The 20,869-nt window shown below is 37.0% G+C and overlaps 2 protein-coding genes across 4 annotated transcripts in view; one reads left to right on the top strand and one right to left on the bottom strand.

Annotated features, from left to right (window-relative positions):
* MS3_00001932 (uncharacterized protein) overlaps positions 1–20,785 on the bottom strand; it is a 45,002-nt gene extending 24,217 nt beyond the window's left edge. The window contains exons 1-2 of the mRNA XM_051209449.1: positions 11,571–20,785; positions 11,468–11,534 (exon numbers count right to left, since the gene is read on the bottom strand). The gene's annotated coding sequence lies outside the window, so the exon portion shown is untranslated. The remainder of the gene's footprint in view (positions 1–11,467; positions 11,535–11,570) is intronic.
* Positions 1,144–20,869, top strand: part of MS3_00001931 (uncharacterized protein) — a 29,668-nt gene continuing 9,942 nt past the window's right edge. Inside the window, exons 1-10 of one of the 3 annotated variants that reach the window (XM_051209446.1) lie at positions 1,144–1,190; positions 2,301–2,443; positions 2,481–2,578; positions 2,610–2,713; positions 10,597–10,789; positions 11,078–11,237; positions 12,966–13,025; positions 13,674–13,801; positions 16,927–17,055; positions 19,327–19,555. In XM_051209446.1, the coding sequence (XP_051074902.1) occupies positions 12,984–13,025; positions 13,674–13,801; positions 16,927–17,055; positions 19,327–19,555 (528 nt within the window). In that variant the 5' untranslated portion in view covers positions 1,144–1,190; positions 2,301–2,443; positions 2,481–2,578; ... (2 more) ...; positions 11,078–11,237; positions 12,966–12,983. Of the gene's footprint in view, positions 1,191–2,297; positions 2,444–2,480; positions 2,714–10,596; positions 10,790–11,077; positions 11,238–12,965; positions 13,026–13,673; positions 13,802–16,926; positions 17,056–19,326; positions 19,556–20,869 lie in introns of all 3 variants that reach the window. The other 2 variants (XM_051209448.1, XM_051209447.1) reach the window with 2 other exon arrangements.

The raw sequence follows: 20,869 nt of genomic DNA, 5'->3' as shown, positions 1-20,869 counted from the left end.
ATCAACAAATCGTTATATTGTACTAATGTAGACTACTAACATAGATTATGTATATAGAATTATTGGAGGCCTACTGTAGTTAGACGGAAATGATGTGACTAAAAGTCACTCCTCGAAGCCAGCACCTAACTTGAACTACTCCTTTGACGTATCAAGGTACTATGGCTGCTATGAAAACTGTATAAGGCAAGGGACGTCATTACGGAGATATATTAGTATGAATGAACACAGAGAAGATTTTGAGGGCACCACCGCATGACTAGTCTATGGCATACGGTTAGCTGATGCATGTTGGTTGTCCTTGACCTTGACAGGGATCGATGATCTATTCGATATTCAGTGACCCAACAGTCGGTTGATTTGTCTAGAGCTCGATGACATTACACTGGCCCTACACTAACTTAAACACCATATATTCGATCGAAATAGTAATTTTTTGCAACTTTAGTGAGATATACGTAAATAGTCAGAATCCACTAAGTCACGTTGTTTTTGAAATAGAAGTGCCGAAACGCTCAGACCTGGCTGAGAATCGTATTTACGACATTCAGTTAGTAAGTGACTCGAACGTGCGAGGGTTCTTAAAAGTCCCAAAAGTTAATACTTTCAATAAGTTCATGTGTAGAGCAAGAAGCACCTGGACCAACAGAATATAACACAAGCTATCCAGCCGTTACTCAGAGTGCAGGCTTCAGAAAAAATCTACTGTATAAAGTTTTCGCATAACGTAATAGTGTTCAAATATATGTCAGAGTTTTCAGATCTATTGAAATCTTTTGGCATGACCTACCTAGTCTAAAAACGATTGTAGATCTGTAGCGACTGCTTGATTTCAAATAGGCGGTGCCACCAAACAATTGTTTTATATTTTCTCATTGACAAGATACTGATTATCGGGTCTAATATTTTATATTTTCATTCTCCTTAGGATTTAATACGAAGATTATTAGAAACGTGTATACAACAGCTCTCTTCTAAAATTCAAGAACATATTCTGATAAAAAACCAAGTCAAACATTTTTTCAAGTCTGAGGAGGTGTTTAACGGGGTCAGACCACAATTTAAAAGAAAACAGTTTATTGAGTCATTATCCTTTTGTTTTGAATAGTTCTCTAGAGCGTGCTAGAGCGGTAATTCTACTTTGGAGGTCATTGGTTCTCCAGAACAGGTTAGAAAATTATTCAGAACAGGTTAGGGGTCATCTAAACAAGTGCTTTCGTTTAAACAGTCCATAATATTCAATGCTATTCTCGATTTAAAAACTCATTTTATCGAGCAATAGATTCTCAATGGGTTAGTAGCTAGTGAGTTAATTTAAGCTTTTCACAGCAGATTTTTTCTACGTTAATTCACTATCTGATACGACAGTTTATGTGAACCGAAGTTACTTAATCTCCATCTGCTCGAAGTTTCAATAACATTCATGAGCACGTATTTGATGTACAATGCGCACTAGATTGTCGATAGTTTCTAGGTTAATTTAACAGTTGCAAGTATAAAACGGCAGTTAACGTATATTCCCCGAATATTTAGTGCTGCAGCAATTTAATATCACCTCAAACATATCAACATGAAGTGCAAATTCTGTGTTCTGGTAGAATTGTTATTATAATATCTGTACCTGATGAACTAGTTCCGAAGCGTCGGTTTTAAATTTGAAACTAAAACTTTATTTAGATTTACGAATAACAAACCCTACGTAGCAATCACGTCTTTGGTTGTAGCACGACCTGCTATAATTATGTTGGTTAAGCACTAATTGAAAACCACTGTTTTGTCGCCGAACTTCTGACAGTGTTGTCCCCTGTTTATTGTCTTCTAAGTAAAAGATAGCCTCGCATGAGTCTCAGTTTTATCATTTGTTTAAATTCTTAATTTATCAAAAGTTATCGACTATCGAAGCAATCTGTATACACGTCAAACGAGACTGATCAGAATTCTTAAAATGTCAACATTCTATTACCAATACTTATCACTTTAATACTTGTAAAATGTCGAATGCAATGCTTCGATTTAGTACTCTTGCAATCTCCAAATTATCTGGGTGCCTGTTTTCGGGTTTAAACTACTTACAATAATAATGAAATTACAAGTCAACGAGGTTTATGCTGGTGTAAGTTACCTTTACTATAGTTGAGATCTTGATTTGACTGGGAAAGTTTCGGCAAGGATTTTTCTGAAGCAATTCGTCGTGATCTATACTTGTCTTATATGTCCTCTCAAAGTCGAAAATATTCAGTTACTGATGCATCCGATGGATATAATTCATGATTATATTGTGCTTACTTTTATTTCAGTAGTAACTACCTGGTGTTTTGAGACAAAGTATATTTAACTGCGATCTAAAAATATCTGCACAAGAATATGGAAAATGATGAAGTTGTACTTACTGATAGCACGAAGAAAATTAAAGCTATAATCTTAATTGGTGGTCCATGTAAAGGTAATAATGGACATTTCGATTACTTTTTCACATAAAGGGACTCGCTTTAGGCCACTTTCATTGGAGTTGCCTAAACCACTTTTTCCAATAGCTGGGTTTCCAGTTGTTTACCATCACATCGAAGCCTTTTCCAAGGTAATCATTAGAATTCGACATCGCAGTTTAGTTACCGGGATTGAGGGAAATCATTCTTTTGGGATTTTACCAACCAAATGAGGCTCTCAACCAGCTTATTTCGAATGCGCAGCACGAGTTTAAGGTTTCTGTTAGGTATGTACAGTTTGGATGTTTATTAATTTTGTCATTTTTCACTTTTTTGAATACCTAAGTACAGGATTTAATTCGTTCTACAGATATTCTACTTGAACTGTAAACGCGATACTGGCAACCCTAGGGTCTATATGTAAGCCATAATCAGAACAAGGACAACTCGTCTTTAAGCTTTATCTGTTTCTAAACGTAAAATTACAATTTGATAAGTACAATAATTAAAAAAACTATAATCATTAAGTGGAACGTACGAACATACCGACCAGTATTGCTTATCTTATCGAAATGAATAAAAATTGTGAGTCATACTAATATAATAGGATAATAATCCCTTTCAGTTTTCAGATCACATGCAACAAGAAGAGTCTACAAATGCATCAGACCAGACTGACGTTTTGGGCGCTTAAGCAGTGATTTGGTTGGTTAGTTATGGACACTATTGACATTCTCCCCAAGCGGTCACCACGTCCAGGCTTTACTGCTCTCGTGTTCATATAATCGGCTTCTTCCACTAGGCACAGGTTTCGTATATTCCAGCTGATCTCTTCAGTTTCTGTCTTCAGTCGAACTGTTCTGACTCGTCCATCTAGACCATAATTGACTCGGGCCTCTAACCTAGAGGTCTAATCCACAAGTCAGTTGGGCGACTTTAGGAGATGCAGTTCCATGATAGCTGTGACCAACAACGGATTTATACGCGATTAGTTCCTTCAGAATCCTGAGCTCACGTGCACCATTGGTTTGGAATCAGAATTTTCCAACTTCTATAGGTGGTTCCTCTTTACCCACCATTAACCCAGTTGAAATGCCATACGTTTACTTTTCATCCTCTCAGTTTTGTAAACAACATCCCGGCTAAGAGAAGACAGTGAGTAGGACTTCCCTGACAGAGGCTGTATACGCGTGACCATGTGAGGGCATCTTGAGAGGAAAAACTGACTGTCCCCACCTTTGGCTGTACCAGGGCATTCAGGTCTCAGTAGATAGCTTGCCCAGTCTCGTCATTCGGTTTACGTCACGCTTAGCATCAAAACCACTTATCTAGAATTTCAGGCAAATTTAGGTTGTGATTCAAATAGGTCAAAAACTCATAACGTTTGAGTGTGTTACTTTAAAAGATCTCTAAGCCACAGTAAAAAATTCAGCTTTTCCACTGTAGTTACTTAAATACTTTTATATCACTACTTTTAGGTTTATTCGCAATTATTTATTTATTTATTTGAACACAAATATTGGTATAAAGGGGCACCAAATACACTAACTAGTTCCAGTGTCAGAAAATAATGCACGACGTGGAATTCTCTGGGACGACATTCGTAGAACATGTCCAAGCCACCGAAGTCTATGTTTCAAGATGGTACCCGAACACATGATGCTGAACCTCTGCATTACTAACATGGAGCAGCCACTGGATGTCAGCAATCCTTCGGAGACAAAGATGCTCAAACACAGAGAGTCGTCTAACATCCTCAACTCGGGAAGGCCAGGTCTCCCAAGTGTAGAGCAAAACTGCTCTCACCGACGCATTGTAGATCCGACATTTAACAGCCAGACTAACATCATGAAGGCGCCAAAGATGGCCCAGATTGGCATAAGCCGCTCTGGCTTTCACTATACGTGCATTGATCTCATCACTCACGCCACTACCAGCACTTATGCAGCTACCTAGATACACGAACTTCTCGACTACTTCTATCCCGACCGTTGTTGCTACCTTGATGTGGTGGTCGGGCTTGCCTATCGTGATGAAGCGACCGAGCTATACTGGCTGGAACAACCGTTCCTCAAGGTCCTACCATGTTAGACAGGTCGGTTGAAGAGCGCTAAGACTTAAAGCAACAAACCCAAGGTCCGAAGGCGAAGTCGTACTGTTAACTGTACAGAGGTGTGACAGCAGTAAGGTGTTTCCTTCAGACAACCAGCATGACAGCGATGCTGCCTTCCCACAAGGAGGGGTGGGGTTAGAAAAGGTCGACCCTAAAAATGCACACCTCGCCTTATCCCACGGATATCCGTCTCCGGCGGTAAGGTCTCAACAAGTACGGAGCTAACACAAAAATTACTCAAAAAGGTCGTGTGTGACCGACCTCCAGCAATTGTCCTTTGGACACTGCGGTCACGATCTCAGGTCACCGAGACCACCTCTAATCCAATTTCCTTTTCAGGTACCTCCAGAACAACCCTTCCACGGTGTGGGCAACTGGGAAGTGATAACTGCCCTCATACCTCTAACAGCACTCAAGACCACTGTATTCATAATCAACCTCCCGACTGCTTCTATCTGCTCATTACTCAGGGTGAATACAGGATCGGGTTCTGCCAGTCTTGTAGAAGTACTTTGCACTTCTAAGTTGCAAAGCATATACCATACCTACGGACGTTGATTACCAACTTATTAAGTGCGGATTGCATGGCTTGGGCATTATCGCACAGTCAATCAGTCAGCTACAACTTAGGACCAGGCACATTTATGCATCGGTCCAAGTTGCCATACCTCATTAACACAACAAGATGGACACCGGATTCATAAAAGTAGTGAATTCAGAGGTGGTAATATATAAAAGAGAGATTGCAATAAGGATATAGTACAGGAAGAAAGAATTAGTTCGTAGAAAAAAAGATATGAGGCCATTTTAATCTCTTAGTTTAAGGGAAGACAGGGAGTGTATACACCGACGCCATTGTGATCGATTCTGAGCCATGTCACCAAGAGTCTCCAACCATTGGTTACGACAGTCACGCGGACCCCAACCAAGTAGTCTGCATCTACCAACATGGCTCAGACTAGAAGTTAGTGACTTCAAGCACTGATGCCACGTTTTGGTTTGGCCGCCCCTAACTTTCTTCCAACCATCCCGAACACCGGATAGCATTGCACGTCGTGGTAATCGGTGTTCGGGCATATGTAACACGTGGCCCAACCATCTCAGTCGATGAAGATTTACAACCTCATCGATTGATTTACCATCCTTCCCTAATACCTGCTATGACCTTGACGTCTGGTTTTTCTATCACACGATTTATCTACCAATCCGAATACGACTTATACGAATCTTCATACTAGGCCAACCAATGACGTTCAACCGGTGTGGGCAGTTTAGCGTCCTTATTGGTCCTATGTCCTCCGAGCCCTTCCACTTGAGTCCAGAACACAATACCAGCTTCCGTAATATGAATCGAATCAGAGCAGATCGTTTATTTCAGACATACCCGGTTTATATATCAATCAGACAGACCACAACGTACCATAAAATAGAAAATAACATGTGTACACAAATAAGCCAAAAAGTGGCTGTGAACGAGGGGGACAGTAATTAATAGACTGAGCTTGGCTTAAGAATTGTAAATCGTACAATAATAAAATATAGGTCAAAATAAAGCTTATAATAAGAGGAATATAAATATACATAACGTAATTGTTGAATAGTTATACAATAAGAATATTTATAGAATATTAGTCCATTAGTAGTCCTCGGGAGTTACCTGTAATTTAATCGTCACTGAATTATAACAATACCCTGCGTCTAACCTCACTATTACTTACCCGGTAATCCCAGCAGACTCCAGCAATATTTCTGAGGCATCTGTGGTCAAATACTAGTAGCTTACGAGTGTCTTCTACTCTTAATGGCCATGTTTCGCTGCCGTAAATTAAAACAGGACGGACTGACGCGCAGTATACTCATCCTTTCATTGATAGACGGATATCTCGCCTTCTCCAAAGGTGATATAAGTTGGCAAAAGCCAAGCAAGCTTTTCGAATCCGTGCTGAGATTTCGTCCGATACCAGTGCATTGGGGTTGATCAGACTTCCAAGATGAGTGAAGTTGTCGACGCGTTCGACTACTTCACTCCCTATCCTTAGTTCAGGTGTTGACGCAGGCCAGTCCTGAAGCAACAACTTGCATTGAGAGGGAGAGAAGCGCATTCCAAACATTCTGGCATTGTTGCTCAGTGCTACCAGAAGACTCTGCATTTTGTCAGCGTCTTCACCAAACAGGACTATGTCATCTGCGTATTCTAAGTCGATAAGTGGACCTCCTGGATGGAGATCAATACCCGAGAATTCAGTCGACGAGAATGTTATTTCCATCAGTAGATCTATGATGAAGTTAAACAAAAATGGAGAAAGTGTACAGGCTTGACGGACACCACTTGAGGTTACAAAAGTAGATGACAGTTCGCCATAAGCTCTGACTCGACTAGTAGTGTTCGAGTAAAGAGCCTTCACAAGGTTTATGTACTTCTGTGGTACGCCTTTCAATGACAGACACTGCCACTGAATCTCGCGGTCTACCGAGTCAAATGCTGCTTTTAAGTCGAGAAAGACAACCATTGTCGGACGTCGATAAGTATGCCTGTGTTCTAGAATCTGACGAATAGTGAATATGTGGTCGATGCAGCCACGACCAGGTCTGAAACCAGCTTGAGTCTCTCGTGTTTGTAGTTCACGAGTCTTAGTTAGGCGTCTGATAATTATTGATGCTAGTATTTTAGATATTATATTAGTTAAACTAATCCCTCTGTGGTTGTCACAGGATGACTTTGACCCTTTCTTATATATTGGGACGATAAGTGATTGTGACCAGTCAGATGGAATAACGTCCAACTCCCAGATCTTATCTAAAATAGTCAACCTAATCGCTAAAATTGGACCAACATCCTTAAAGACCTCTGGAGCCAGTCCATCTGGACCAGCTGCCCTTCCTCGATTCAGATTAACTATAGCCTTTTGGACTTCTGCCAGAGTTGGGGGACCTACTTCAATGTTCCATTCACACTATCTGGGAATGGAGGGTAGTTGTAGAGTAGCTGAAGGCCAGCTGAACTGTTCTCTGAAATGTTCCGCCCATCGTTCTAAACGCCTGGACTGATAGCAGATGTGGGTGTCGTCATTTTCCGAATTAGTCTGACTTACACTTGATTTATTAATTCCAGTTTCTTTTATTAGTCTGTAGAGCTGTCTTGTGTTTCCTATAGTCGCTGCCCTTTCCATCTCTTTTGCTTTCGTTGCCCACCACTGTTCACGGTCGTTCCTTAGACTTTTGCTTAACCTAGATCTGATTTGTTGTCGCTCTTCATCGTGTTCAGAGCCTGATGGGATGGGTTTACAAGAATCCATCAGTGCAATATACATTGAGGAAATCCATTGGTTCTTTGTAACCCTGTGGTTTAAATTACTAACAGATGTCATTGCTGTTTCCACAGCTGTTCGTATATCTTTCCAAGCAACATCTGGGACAGCCTCGTTTTCAGAACTACCTAAGTGTGACCTCAGTTGTTCCTGGAACCTACTTTTGGTTTTCTCGTTACTCAATTCAGTTCTAATGGGTCTTTTTACTGTGGCCTTTTTGCGTCCAGTGAGGCGCAAGCAAATGTGTGCCCGTATTAAGGCATGGTCGGAGTCCAAGCAGGTTCTCCAGAATGAGCGACAATCTTCTACCGACCCTCTCCAGTGATGACTGATGGCAATATGGTCTATTTGAGTCCATGGTTGGTTTGGTGTAGGGGGTCGCCATGTTAAACGATATCTCTCCTTATGCTTAAAATTTGTTTGCTAAAAATAAACGATTGTCTCAGCACAGTTGCAGCAGACGATCACCACTATATGTTCGTTGTGCCGGAATACTAAAATACCCACCTAAATGCCTTTCTGTTTGGTTTAAACTTCCTATCTGGGCATTAAGGTCACCTGCTATAAGTACTATGTCTGGACGTTTAGCTTTCTGAAGAGGTTCAGATAGATTTCTGTAAAATTCATCTTTCACTTCGTCTGAGCTGCAGTCGGTGGGAGCGTAGGCAGAAACGACAAAAAGGCAACGACGTGTGTCCCTATCCTTCCGAGTTCTTACTGAGCCGTTTAGCCGAACAGCACATAAATGACTGTTAACGGGGATCCACTCTAACAGTGCTTGTTCTGTCCTTATGCTTAGTGCTATCCCTACTCCTGCCAGTCCACGAGAGCTGGCCATCGGGTCACCAGATACATGGAGGGTGTATCTCGTTGGCTCTCCGTGTTGCCGAGGTGAGGTCAAGTGAATGACCACACTGGGATCCTGTATACGTGTTTCGGAGACACAGCTTACATCAATGGTACGAGATTCTAGGGTTCTAGCCAAGGAAGCCTGTTGACCGGTTTGACATTGGATGCCTACGTTGAAGGCTCCAATGTGTAGTTTGGAGCGAGGTTCCAGTAGACCTGGATCAGTGTTTAGCGCACTAGAATCGTTGGACATGGTGACACTTGAGGGGGAAGCCGAAAGAGGAAGTTTAAAGTGAAAGTCGATGTAGGAGGAGTAATAGGAAGTGAAGACGGAGGTTGATTATGAATACAGTGGTCTTGAGTGCTGTTAGAGGTATGAGGGCAGTTATCACTTCCCAGTTGCCCACACCGTGGAAGGGTTGTTCTGGAGGTACCTGAAAAGGAAATTGGATTAGAGGTGGTCTCGGTGACCTGAGATCGTGACCGCAGTGTCCAAAGGACAATTGCTGGAGGTCGGTCACACACGACCTTTTTGAGTAATTTTTGTGTTAGCTCCGTACTTGTTGAGACCTTACCGCCGGAGACGGATATCCGTGGGATAAGGCGAGGTGTGCATTTTTAGGGTCGACCTTTTCTAACCCCACCCCTCCTTGTGGGAAGGCAGCATCGCTGTCATGCTGGTTGTCTGAAGGAAACACCTTACTGCTGTCACACCTCTGTACAGTTAACAGTACGACTTCGCCTTCGGACCTTGGGTTTGTTGCTTTAAGTCTTAGCGCTCTTCAACCGACCTGTCTAACATGGTAGGACCTTGAGGAACGGTTGTTCCAGCCAGTATAGCTCGGTCGCTTCATCACGATAGGCAAGCCCGACCACCACATCAAGGTAGCAACAACGGTCGGGTTATCGCACAGTAAGACAATATCATCCGCATACTCAAGGTCGAGAAGTCTTTCTCCAGGCAACAGATTCAAACCACCATTACTTACATCCATCAGAGCTGTTTCCAGAATGTCATGGATGGCAAAGTTGAAGGGGAATGGTGAGATTGGGCAACCCTGCCTAACCCCACTGCTCGAATGGAACAGTGAACAGAGGTGGTTGTATGCCCTCACTGTACCTGAGGTATTTGTATATAGGGCCTTTAGGATGTTAATAAACTTCTCAGGCACATATTTCGTCAATAGACATTCCCAGAGAACAGTCCTGTCCAACGAATCGAAGGCAGCCCTGATGTCAAGAAACACTACGATTGTTGGCCTTTGATAAGTATGACAGTGTTCTAACATTTGGGGGAGGGTAAAGATACGATCAATACATCCTCAACCAGAACGAAAACAAGCCTGCGCCTCGCGAGTCAATCTTTCTCGGGTTTTGAACAAGCTACGAAGTATGACGGAAACCAATAGCTTGGACGCAATCGGAAGTAGACTTATCCTTCGATAGTTGTCACAGAAACGACATGAACCCTTTTAAAAGGTAGGAACAACTATCGGCCACTATTTAAGTAAACCAAATGTTTGTCTTAAATTAAAGTCATTCGAATGTATCATATATAGAAAACGTTGTGTCATAACTTATGTTTACACAGTAATGCCCCCTATGACCAAATATAAGGATACTGTTTCTAAGGAAAGATCTTAACAAACTCAAATGACAGAGGATGTTGTTATAGTAGTCAACTAATATTTACTGATCCTTATAGTATCCTTACGGTGTTCAAGTAACTTCAAAGATTAAACTACAGTTGGGGTTCCTAAACTTTCACGTTTTATCCTTATGTGAAAACGAGCCTAATTCCTAAAATAAATTTTAGTAGGAGTTTCATTTGAACTGCTTGTTGAAAGTTATATATTTTTATTTATAATCCAACAAAATGTTGTGCATTCAAATTTGACAGATATTTACAGGAGTTCACATCACTAGGAACAGCTGGTGGTATATATCAATTCCGTGACCAATTATTATCTGGATCTCCGGACTTGTTGTTCGTGATGAATGGTGATGTATGCTGTGATTTACCTCTTGAGGAAATGCTCGAGTTTCACAAATGTTTGGGTACTGGTGATCGGTTTCTAATTATGGCGACTGATGTTAGTTGATAAACTTTAGTTTATATCATCCTTAAATATTTGGCTTATAATTCTAATTGTATAATTTTTTCCTCATAACAGGTTCTACGTTGACTTTTTGACAATTTTTCACTTTTGTTTGTTAAAGCTGTCTTATCAGATTCCTTTGTGGAGCTATATTTTCTTCGTTCCACGCAATCAAACTCATTTGTAGTACATATTACTGCTTTTCAAACTAGTTGCTTGCGTAAGACTGCAGTGTACGCTTTCAGGTCACTAAGACCAACTCTAACCCATTTTCCTTTTCAGGTACTTCTAGAAGAACCCTTCCACGGTGTGGGCAACCGGGAAGTGATAACCGCCCTCATATTCCTAACAACATTCAAGATCGCCTCTAAAAGCTTTGTGTGTTATTAGCAATTAATTGTAGCATAATGTGACTTCAAGGAACAACCTGCATGGATTTTGGGTAGGTAATATCTACTACTAAAATTAAAGAGATAAATACCATAACTTCATCATAATAAGACTAATAACTGTTCTATTCAGAGACAGGTTAAATTAACAGACGTCAGCACATAAACAAAATAACAACTTACTTCTAGGGCCTCATATATGATAGCGAATATGAAAGAGCCAAGACACGCTACAATCGCTTCTATAAGTTAAGAGTATGGTTTTAAGAAAAACACCATTTACTTCCAACTGTATCAATAATCCAGGATGAAAAAAGCAATGTATAGTGCATATCAGTATTGAAATACATCTATAAATCATTTTGTATGATAGAAATGAGTCGTACTTTCATATCCATGGAATGATCGCTTGACTGCATACCAGCATGGGCCGGTGAATGATGAGAACCGTGGGCATGATCCATTCTTTTGGTTAGGTATGTTTTTAGATGAGGAGGATAGAAAACGTTCGTATTGGAAATGCTTTTGAAATAAAAAGGAAAATTTGATTGGAAACAACATGGAATTAATTGATTGTTTTCTGACTCATTGAATGACAAAATCACGCCAACTATGTGGAAGACAACATATAAGTGTATGAGTAAAAACTGACATAGTAGTACATTGAGAGGACAGCTAAAAACGCTTCATGTGATTTATAGTTAAAATAGTGACACTCAAGGAAGTTCTCATTGTTAAAAATACAGAAAACAACGGCAACATAACCAGTCTTATATTCTGACTTCTAGAATAACAATTTGGAAGTCATAATTGACTATGAAATGCCAGTTCTATACAGTTATGTTCTACAGCACGATGCTGTAAATCACCGATATTTGCACAAATCTCTCTGGATTTTATGACGAATAGATTGCCTTTATCTGTCATGCAATTACTAGGCTTCTGCGACTACTCAAATACACGAACATTTTAATCAATTCTAGAGAATAAGCAAAAAGATAGTGCAGGAACTGTCTTATGCAAATTTTGTTGAAGGAACCTACACTTTGAAGATGCAATTCATATGCCGTAATTAACGACACTAATTACAGACTAAATGTAGTTTGAATTTTTTGTTGAAATGATTATTCATATGAATAAGGTTCTACTTTAAGAATTGTTTTTTTAGGATTCGCTCATCCAGTTATGGTAAAAAAATTTCACTTATAAATAAAAAATTTCCCAAACAGTCGGCTACCAAAATAGGCCGTACAAAACGAAACGAAATGCTTAAACATTACAATGTCAACAGAGAAGTAGTGTGTAGGATTCTTTAAGGTTAGTTGTGCTTTTCGATTCATTCGAATGACTTAAATTCACTTATTAAGCATTTTATATTAGCATGAATGGGGGTCCTATAGTTATTCTACAGTGACTATGTAAGGGCAATATGCACTAATCACTCATTGTTTTTAGAAAGCTACATTACTTTACTATCCTTATTCAATATACATGTGGTTTGTTAATATTGTTAACTAATTACACTTTACAGGAGTGATTAATTTCAGCAAATCTGTTGTTCTCGAGAATGATTTCAAACTTCAAGTTGTCTGGGAATCCAAACAAAAATTAAGGTACTAAAAAATCCTGGCAAATACAACCGGCTATAGTAATTTGAAGTGACAGTCCGTAATCGGTTCACTGAAGTTGCAATGATTTATTCTTTTGAATTTTGATATATTGTTTTCATGGGCATCGTAAAATTCCTAAAAATTTCCTAATTTATTGCTTTTATTAAATAGGCGACACGTCAACAGTCTATGAAGTTCGGTTGTATTGTTGAAGACCCCAACACCCATGAAGTGAGCAACTGGTTATTCGTTAAAATATTTATGATTTTAACACTTACTTTTCTTTCAGTCTTAATTTCACTTTAGTGTATATGCTTGTAAATAACTGTATTACTCAATTCCACATAGTTGCATTAATGGGCTGCATTTGTGTGTATGTTGTCTAATTTCGTGTAAGTGGGATATCTTTCTAAAATATGTGTAATAATGTCCCTCAAGTTAGTCAATCGCAGCGTAGAACCCGGTACCTATGTACATCAGTTTAAGTTGCTATGCCCCATTAGCACAGAGAAATGAAATTGTCAGGGCAAGTCCTAGTATGTTATAGGTAGTAACAGTATCAGCGGTAAGAGTAAAGATTAGGCATCGAAGATGATTAAAGAAAATATAAATTAGTAAAATAAAAACAAAAACAAGTTGTGGGGAATTCACAAGCTTAGGGTTTGGGGTAAGATAAAGAATGAACATGTGTTCCAGCCAATATATCTCATTAGAAGCAAGGTCGACTACTATATCAAAGTAGCAGCTACGGTCGGTAACATCCCTCAAAGATGTGTTCTACATGAAGCTATTGGTAATGCTTTTAATTCTACATATATACGTACATAAATATATTACTTTATTTATTCATTGTCTTGTTTAATTCTCAAATCGTTAAAGGTTATGCATTATGTCGAGAAGCCAGCAACGTTCGTCAGCACAACAATAAATTGTGGTCTTTACCTATTTACTCCTGGGATATTTAAATTTATTCGTATAGCTTTTCTTGAACATCAGAATCAACTAAAGTAAGTAGTTTTCTCGTTAAGTTTTTTAAATATAGGAGATTTAAATCAAGTTCGTAAATAAGCTTATTTAAATGACAATGATGAAAGAGTACTCAAAAATTCAGATGGATAATTAAAATTTTTCGTTAGGTTCTCCTAAAGCACTCTCAATTTATGCATGTCATCAGTCTGTAAAGTTACTCACTGTTAGCTTAAGCTTTTATTAAGATATTCATACTTTGTGTATGGTACTTTTGTTATGTCAGGAATTAGTAGTTAGAGAATATGGTTGACTTACATCCGAATCAGACAGATAGATTAAGGCCTTACCATGTACTAAATTTTTCATACAACCTCGTTTTACTCTTTTTTACATATCTCGTACTTGTTTGTTTTGATATTTTACCATTCCTATTGCTATTTACTAGGTGCACCTTTGAGAAGTTCAACAATTAAAGACGATACAATTGTCTTTGATTGTAGCTAGTATCTTGAAATAGTGGTCTTACTTGGCTATCGTAATGATTAAATCAAGCTATGTTGATTAAAACACTTGTAATTTTTTGATGACATTAAATAAGAAAGATTAGTTCAGCGAAGAGTTTTCGGTGGAGTTTTGTTCTCTGAGCTGGATGGTTTGGTCGTGGAGCTTTCATCGTTCTTCTGAACGACATCATCAGCACAAACTTCAGATAGAAGTGAAGTGTTTGAATTTCTCCATATGTGTCTCAAAGCTTGTTCTGTGCACCTCGACGTTGATTGGTTCTTATTGACCTTAAATTTGTCGTTGTTTACTTCCTTGTTTTGGTTCTCTTTTCGGCGAATTCGCCAAAGCAGATATGAAAAGGATGAATAGCAACTGGAAAGGGTTGACCAGGATAGAGTTGGATGGAGAATACTGGTGGGGAGTTTATTCTCCTCTACGTCATTTCTCGTCTATAGACCCACAACATGCTTCGACTCTCAACGATTAACATTCAGCAGTTACGAGACAATCTTGACTTCTATTGTTCCACAACGCTGTCCCTCTTCTAGCTCAGTATTTAGATGAAAGCAGGAGAAAACAGCACCAGGCGAGCTTTTATTAATGGATTTGAAGCGCCCATAGGTTTATATTACATTAATTATCAGACCGAATTACACCGCAAATTCGAAATCGTAGTTTATGCAGAAGTCAGGTTAATGTAGTAGAAAGTTGGAACAACTTGTGAATAATTAAGTCAGAGTAATTAAATATTGGTAAAACGTATGATAATATCTATTAATTCTAGAGAAAGCTTGCAGTATGGTGAACATAAAATTGTGATGATCCAATCATTTATTAATTATGCAATAAAGTTTTACCTAATAATTCTCCGTGAAATCATTTCAAAATATACGACTTCCCCAATGTGTTCTCCATTACGAACAGTTTAAGCTCATCAAAAGATTATTATGACTTTTTCTTTCTCCACAGCTAAATTCACGAGTCGACTCGTAAACATTATGAATCACATTATAGAGTGGTGATAGTTGTCTTAATAATAATATATTCTGAAAATAGCCATTACAGAATTCATGCCTGTTTACGGGCATGATCAGCTTGATATAAATAGTAACATTGAATGTAAAGAACAAACATGTAATATCAGATTGTTTTAAGTTTACTAGTTCAAAAATTGTTTAGGTATTACATTTATGACATGTATTACAGCAATGAAATGCATTAGCTGGGGACTTTTAATTCTTCTTAATTGGGCACACTGTTGACGTATGAACAGTGCATTTAAGGTTACTTACTGTGCCATAACGAATTTATTATAACCATCTGTAATTAAAGGAAATAAAACAGATCCAGAGAACACGTAACAAAAAGGGCAATTTTTTAAAGATATTATTCAAATTATTTAGTGTTGCCAGTGCTGGTGTTAATGTAAAGTAACAGCAGGTAGGTGGTTTTACTTAGTGGATTCAATAGTAAGAATGGCTAAACATTTACTCTTACAGGTGCTAGAACATTTAATGCATTTTCAGAGGAGCAGTAGGCATCATTTTAGCGAAGAAAGGATGGAAGTGATTTTATCTTACAGATAGATCGTGCTAGATTATTCCAGTGTCTGGAAAATTTACTGGTAAAGTAATTCATATAGAGACAATTTAGAATTGGTTTGTTTCAATAATGACAAGGAGTTACGGAATTCATAATTAGAAGTTTCTGCATATTGAATTCCTTAACTGTATGTAAAGGATATTTTATTAAGTATTTTGAAAAGATTAAATTTAGTTTGAGTCTCCTCTCCCATAAAGGGTCGAGTCCAAGTTTATTACATCTGGACTTATAATTTAAAACACAACCACTTCCAAGAATCCGAAGTGTAAATCGTCTCTATACGGATTCCAACCCTAATTTATCCTTTATGCGCACACTACTAAGAACAAACATTTAGTATTCTAGGAGTGGTCGAACACATACTTGGTACATCAAAATATGTGAGCATTGGGTATAGGCGCCAATCTCCTTATTTTGGGGAGAATGGCACAAAAATCGGGAAATTAAAGTAACAACAGAGTTATTATTATCCGAAGGTTTGGGGCTTTTTCGGGCTTGTTTTTTTGGTTGTCGACACATTTTGATATGATTGTTGATCCTTATGATATATATGCGTTATATAGTAGGATTCAATAATATCTAGATACTTTCTATTAGGTGCCGTTTTATTGTAACGCATAGTTCAAAACTACTGCGAATATTATGATTTGAAGTAGTTATAAAGGATGAGTACTGTTTTATGTTTATTTAATATAATATCCATTCTATTATCATCACAAAATGTATTTAAGTATGGAGCAATTGCTGTATTATTTTTTTAATGAAAAATCGAAATTGTCCAGGTGTCTAAGTTTATTGTTTAGTTTCTCGAAAATCACAAAAGTGACAGTTTATCACTTCTAAATATTCACTTGTTTATACCATTCCTAACGTTCGTTATTATATATACAATATAACACGTATTTGACTGTACATGGTTGATTATTATTGTACTGTTGTTCTTATTGTCCTGTAACCTTTAATAAACATGTCTTGTGTACTGGATTTCTTATTGACGAAAAGCTATACTTTGATTTGGTCAGTCTTTTTTTTCTGTTTCTCTCATATCCAATTCTAGCTATGATTTAAGACCTTCATGCAAAGAAACTATTCATTTAGAACGAGAAATATGTCAACCGTTAGCTGGAAGTGGGACTTTATTTGTTTATCATACCAATCGGTTTTGGAGTCAAATCAAATTTGCTGGGTAACAAAATTTAAGAAGTTATCTGTTTATTTTCTCTGTTTTTGTGAAAAACACATCAAAAGACTAGTTTTTCTTAGATGTGGTAATCTTTTATAACTCGTTATTAATTGTATTTGTTGGTGTATAATGTTTTGTATAAAAGTACCATTATTATCATTTGCATAAGATGGGTTTTACATGTTTGTGGCTAATTTTAGTTACTTCCAGCTTTAATTATATATTTCAACACACTTTTCGATGTAGTTTGATCAGTTGTGAGTGCTAGACAAATATGACATTAACCATTACTCAGCGATCAATCAATATACATATCTCAGTCATACAGGAGGTCAATCAAAACGCCCAAAACGTTCAGTCATAGCGTTTTAGGCTGTGAAACTGAATGACACGTGTCTGAATCCACCAGGGGAAATCAACCTCTTAAAAATTGCAGGTATGCCTTATTGACGAGTGCCAGCTAGCGCGTAATTTAGGTCGGAGGTTTCTTGTTGACCACATTCAACCACCTAATGTATATGGAAAAAGGAATTCAAAATGACTCACTTAACTGACATGCTAAACCAGTAAACTATATGGTTGTAAAATTTTTAGTTGAAGTTTAAAGTTTGATACGTCGTTAAGATACTTGGGAGAAGCTTCATTATGGTTGGTGTAGATCACAATGCTTTTCACCTACTTAACACATAATGTGGTACCGTAATGATTTATCACTGAGCCAAATTTTTGTATTGCATTCAGATTTGAGTGAGATATTTTTTATTCTGATCAAAACTCCTCCCTTAATATGCATACACGTTGACTGTTTCAGAAAACTGAATTTATTGTATTTTCTTATTGTCACCAACAGAATTAACTTTCCGCTAGAATATCAATAATATAAAAAGGAATCAAATGGCGTATTTTTAGGAGGCACAGTGAAACTGATACAACACACAACACTTATATCTCCTGTTATCTGACAACCTTAGAAGTATTTTGTTTGTTTGGAATATACATTCGATTTAGTCGTGTAATCATCCACTAATGTTAAGAACTGAAACTCTAGGTTCCTTATGCCCCTTGTTCAGTTGAAGAATAACACATCACTTACCGTTACTCAGTGTTTATGTAATGGAAAATATCACAAACAAATCCAATAGGTTTCAGAAACTGATGTTGAGTTGGTGATAATTATGGTAGTAATTATGCAAATGAAGCATTTTATTTCGACTGTTGTATTCTCTATTATAGAATATCACTACTCACATCAACATGTTGTGCAGTTGATCTTTTATAGACTGACATCATAATAATTCCTCTGACTAAGCAAATTAACATATCTCCTACGAAACTAAATGATACAAAATTTTATCTTAGTACTCTCTGAGTTTTATATACATATGGCCTAGATGGGTTAACTTTTTCAATTCATGATAATCCAACTTCTGTGTTATCGACGGTTTATGAACAAGAAGTCTGATTACACTTTCCTTGACCAGAAACAAGGCATTTTTCTAAAAAAGAAACACACAATTCGATGCAAGTGAGAAAAAACATAAATTTATTTAATCACCAAAAAAAGACAAAGAAAATACACTAATTTTTTCGTATCATTTCACTGATAACTAGTTAGATGTCGACTAAACGTGGACTGAACTGAACTCCGATTAATCATTTAATGTCAGGTCAAAATATCATAGATACCCAGTAGTAATTACAGAGTCACATAATTAACCTCTTTTCTGTAGTTAAATATCGTTACTATATTGTTTTGATTGATTTAATTGCGTAATTTTGTAATTTGTGGATATTCCATAGACAAATTGAATCTATGAGCCTATCTTAACAATACGTTTTCCACCAAACAGGGATGAGAAGCTGTCATAATCCAAATACACTTATTTCAACTTGTTATTTAGTTCTATATTCCAGTTGAAATTTAAGTCCAGGTAGTCTGTGTCAGGGCGCATCAATTTCATATATTTAATTTTGCAGTTTAGTCATATTAACTAAAGATGAGTGTTTTTTACTTTATACGTGAAGTTCAGTTGCACCACATAACAGTAATCTCTAAATAAGTTTACAGAGATTTATTTGTTTGGTAAATGTCTTTAATCGTTATACAAATTTCAACTAATATATAAATGTAAATTTGGATGTGACCGTTGTTTCCCAGTTATTACTTTTTAATATTGCCTATCTTCAATCTTACTACCTGGTATTATATTTTTTAAGTTCAGAAATTTTGTCATATATCTTGATAACTAATTATCTCATTTTATTTTTGTTCAGTGCTGTAATCTACGCTAATCGTCATATATTGTCACTTTATGAAAGAACCCATCCTCATCGACTTGCTAAAATGTCAATACCAAGTTCATCAAACCTACAAATGTTAGATGATCCCATTAATTCATCATTAGTTGTGATGAATGGCAAATGCCAACCGTCGATTTGTGGACCGATCATAATTGGTCATGTATTCATACATCCTACTGCTTCAATCGACCGAACAGCTGTTGTAAGTAGACATGTGATACGAAAAGTGATTTATTCTTATCATAATATTAGAATGATATTAAGCAGTGAATCAAAAGTCATACTGTGTTCATTTGAATATAAAAGAATCTTTGAACTTTATACTATTGAAAATATTTTCACCAGCATACATGCATAGAAATAAAACAGTTGTAGCATAACGATTTCATTATTGAAGTTAATAGAAATATCCGATTAGTCATGGACGATAATAAAGACTAGTACGAGTACCAGTTCAAGTTGTCATATCACGATTCATTACGAAAGAAATAGACCAGATAAAAGGTAGATGATAGGAACAATAATATCTATGTGAGTAAAAGCCTAAGCATAAGCTATCTTTTTTCAAAAGTAATGAATCGGAATAAAGGATATAAAGTGTCATGTTATACTAAGCTAATGCTTTAGAGCAAGATAAAAGATGAATGTATCGACATCATTGAAAGTGATTTCGAGCAAGATCACTACATTTTTAATCATTGGTTTTAGATTTTAAGCAGAAAGTCTGCATCTCTCCATATGACTTTCTCTGCTGAAGAATCCCATACTAAGACGAAATGGCTGTCCAGTGCTTCCAGGTTTTCAATGAGGGTCTAACACTGTTCGATTCATGATCTCTATCAAAAACTCAACAAGTTTCACCACCCTATACTGATGTGGTTTTACTTATTCACTTCCATCAAAATAATTTCAAAGTAGTTTTGTGACTTTAAGAGTCTTCAAACTTTTTTGTGTTTTGCTAGGGGTTTTCAATGATTGAAGAGAATCCCTATGGTATTTGTTTACCTTATATTCGTTCAAACTATAAAATTTTTAATTATTTTAAACGCTTATAAATTTTAACAAATAAAAAAGCTAATTATTTAAAGGAAACTGAAAACAGATACATCTATGACATAGTAATGGTATCTAGTCTACATAATTATCTAACTGCTTATTCTTAGTCGATACTATTTATTTTGCTATTTTATTACTGACCCACATGCTTCATTCGAGAAGCATACGATCCCGTATATATGGCGATAGTGTTATTTTTTTTATCTGACTGCCCTGTCGCTTATAACCTTTACATTAAAGTAAGGGAGTTAATGTTTTCGTTTCAAATCATGTCCAAAGATCATTTTCAGGTTTTAGTAGTTTAAACGGGAAATACTTGTTTGCAAACCGTTTAGAAAATAGTGTAAGCGTACTAATGTATCATATAATTCTCAACATACTTATATTAAAAATTTCATAAGATTAATTTTTAAGTTCTGAGTTAATTGATATATTTTCTTTTTGTTAAACTTTAATCTGC

The sequence above is a fragment of the Schistosoma haematobium genome, chromosome 1 (assembly GCF_000699445.3).
Source record: "Schistosoma haematobium chromosome 1, whole genome shotgun sequence".
NCBI classification, from domain to species: Eukaryota; Metazoa; Platyhelminthes; class Trematoda; order Strigeidida; family Schistosomatidae; genus Schistosoma; species Schistosoma haematobium.
Note: the sequence above shows the minus strand (reverse complement) of the source record. Positions and strands in the feature narration are given on the sequence as shown.